Source organism: Neltuma alba, unplaced genomic scaffold, assembly GCF_004799145.2.
Source record: "Neltuma alba isolate B1F8T4 unplaced genomic scaffold, ASM479914v2 tig00012184_pilon, whole genome shotgun sequence".
NCBI lineage: Eukaryota > Viridiplantae > Streptophyta > Magnoliopsida > Fabales > Fabaceae > Neltuma > Neltuma alba.
The window spans coordinates 136,868-138,648 of NW_021636726.1; the positions used below are offsets into that span (position 1 = coordinate 136,868).

Genomic DNA, 1,781 nt, shown 5'->3' on the forward strand with positions numbered 1-1,781 from the left:
ATAGTAAAACTTTCCTATTTTAGCAAGTCTTACTTCTAATATTTTTACTCTCTGATTTTCAACATAGAGTAAATTATTATATTTAACCTTAACACGTCAATGTGCCCACTATAACTATGCTATGATGACTAAAATTCTATGAGTTGTATTTGTAAGGGGAAAAAAGACTAACCTACACTTTACACATACTCTCTCCCCTTTTGGTATTATTTATAAGATATTTCTAACATGTTTTTATGTAACCAAAAAAAATCTTAAATTTTATTAACTTTATTTTAAAATTAATTTATTTCCCACCTTCACTACTATTTAATATGAAGAAATAAATAAGAACTAAGAAGTCCAAGAACAATAAACTAGGAATAAAATTGTAAATTCATGAAATAAACTTAATGAGGTGTTAAAGGAAAAAAGAAAATACCCTTTCCTTATTCTACAAATAGTACTGTAGAAGCATCTATATATATATATATATATATATATTAGGTGTATGGAAATTTTCAAAAATTATAAAGATGTAATTATAATTAAATTGATGTGAACTGTGTATATGGAGTTCAGCATTTTGTGAGGATGTTTGTTGGGCCATAATGCAGGTTTTAATATTGATAAGAAACACAGAGGAGTTAATTATTTTTGTAAATATTATTACATGGTAGGATTAGTATTAGTATCACAAAGCTCAAATGAGCCACAATGAAGTAGCTCTTCAATCATCTGCTCAATGTGATCATCTTCGAGAACTTGCAGCTGATGAAACTGCCGTTCCTCATCCTCCTCCTCCTCTTCATCCTCCCGTTTAAAATTCTCCGGCGACGACACGGCATTGGTGGCGGAGGAAGGATATTGAGTGAGAGAGGTCTGTGTATGCCGTTGCTGCTTGTTGATTTGAAGGGAAAGAGAGGCCATCTGGCACATTTGCAGAAGCTTGGCTGTGAGAGATGGAGAGAGAAAGCTAGAGGAGGAAGAAGGAGGAGGAGGAGAGAGATTGGTTATGGCCTGAGGCCCACACATGAGCCTGGCAGCTTCATCATAAGCTCTGGCTGCATCTTCTGCCGTTTCGAATGTTCCCAGCCATATTCTCCTCTTCCTGCATCATTTGGTATCATATTAAGACTTGAGATCGAAAAGTAAAATCGAGAGAGAGAGAGAGAGAGAGAGAGAGTACAAGATGGGGTGACGAATCTCAGAGACCCAGGAGCCCCAATGCCTCTGCCGCACTCCGCGATACCGTTGTTGCGGCCTCCCCATATCCTTACTTCCGGCGAAACGTTTCGGAACTCTGAAGAAAGGTGCTTGACTTGAGAGAGAGAGAGAGAGAGAGAGAGAGGAGGTGGCTGGAGAGAGCAAGAGAAGCTGAATTGGAAATTTATAGATCCTCCAATCCAGAGATGGGGTCCACACCACGCGCATATTCAATACTCACCATTTAATTTCCTTATGTGATCATCCTCATTCATATTGATTAGCCGCATAATCTCATTTTTATTATATATGCTAATCCATGTTACAAAATATAATCCTCTCTTTTTTTTTCTCTTTTGATATAAGTTAGAGTATCCTCAAATTACTTTCGACTTGAGACTAATTTTTATCGAACTGAGAGCATTAAAGTTAAGGTTAAAAATTGTTATCCTCTCTTTATATTGCATAAGTCTAACTAAACTCTTGCATCAACCATTTGTATTAGAATTACACGTAATTCATTTTCAAGTAATCAAATCAATATTTCTCTAATCTTATTTATACGAGAAAGAGAGAAGAGTTTTTTTTTTTGCTTT

At 35.7% G+C, this 1,781-nt stretch overlaps 1 protein-coding gene across 2 annotated transcripts; it reads right to left on the reverse strand.

Annotated features, from left to right (window-relative positions):
• Window positions 1-542: 542 nt before the first annotated feature.
• Window positions 543-1,292, reverse strand: LOC114724306 (ethylene-responsive transcription factor ERF003-like). 2 transcript variants are annotated; one of them, XM_028910639.1, is made up of 2 exons: window positions 1,169-1,292; window positions 543-1,081 (listed from the first exon to the last, which is right to left on the reverse strand). In XM_028910639.1, exons 1-2 carry the CDS (start codon window positions 1,249-1,251, stop codon window positions 649-651), a joined length of 516 nt encoding a protein of 171 aa, XP_028766472.1. In that variant the 5' UTR covers window positions 1,252-1,292; the 3' UTR covers window positions 543-648. The 2 variants fall into 2 exon arrangements, with proteins under 2 accessions (XP_028766472.1, XP_028766471.1); XM_028910638.1 differs by having other exon boundaries at window positions 543-1,090.
• Between the last annotated feature and the right edge of the window lie 489 nt (window positions 1,293-1,781).

Coding starts and splice junctions, on each gene's coding strand:
- LOC114724306 (XM_028910638.1), bottom strand. CDS start 1,251: ATGGGGAGGCCGCAACAACGGTATCGCGGAGTGCGGCAGAGGCATTGG. Junction 1,091..1,168: donor GAGATTCGTCACCCCATCTT/GTACTCTCTCTC, acceptor CAAATGATGCAG/GAAGAGGAGAATATGGCTGG.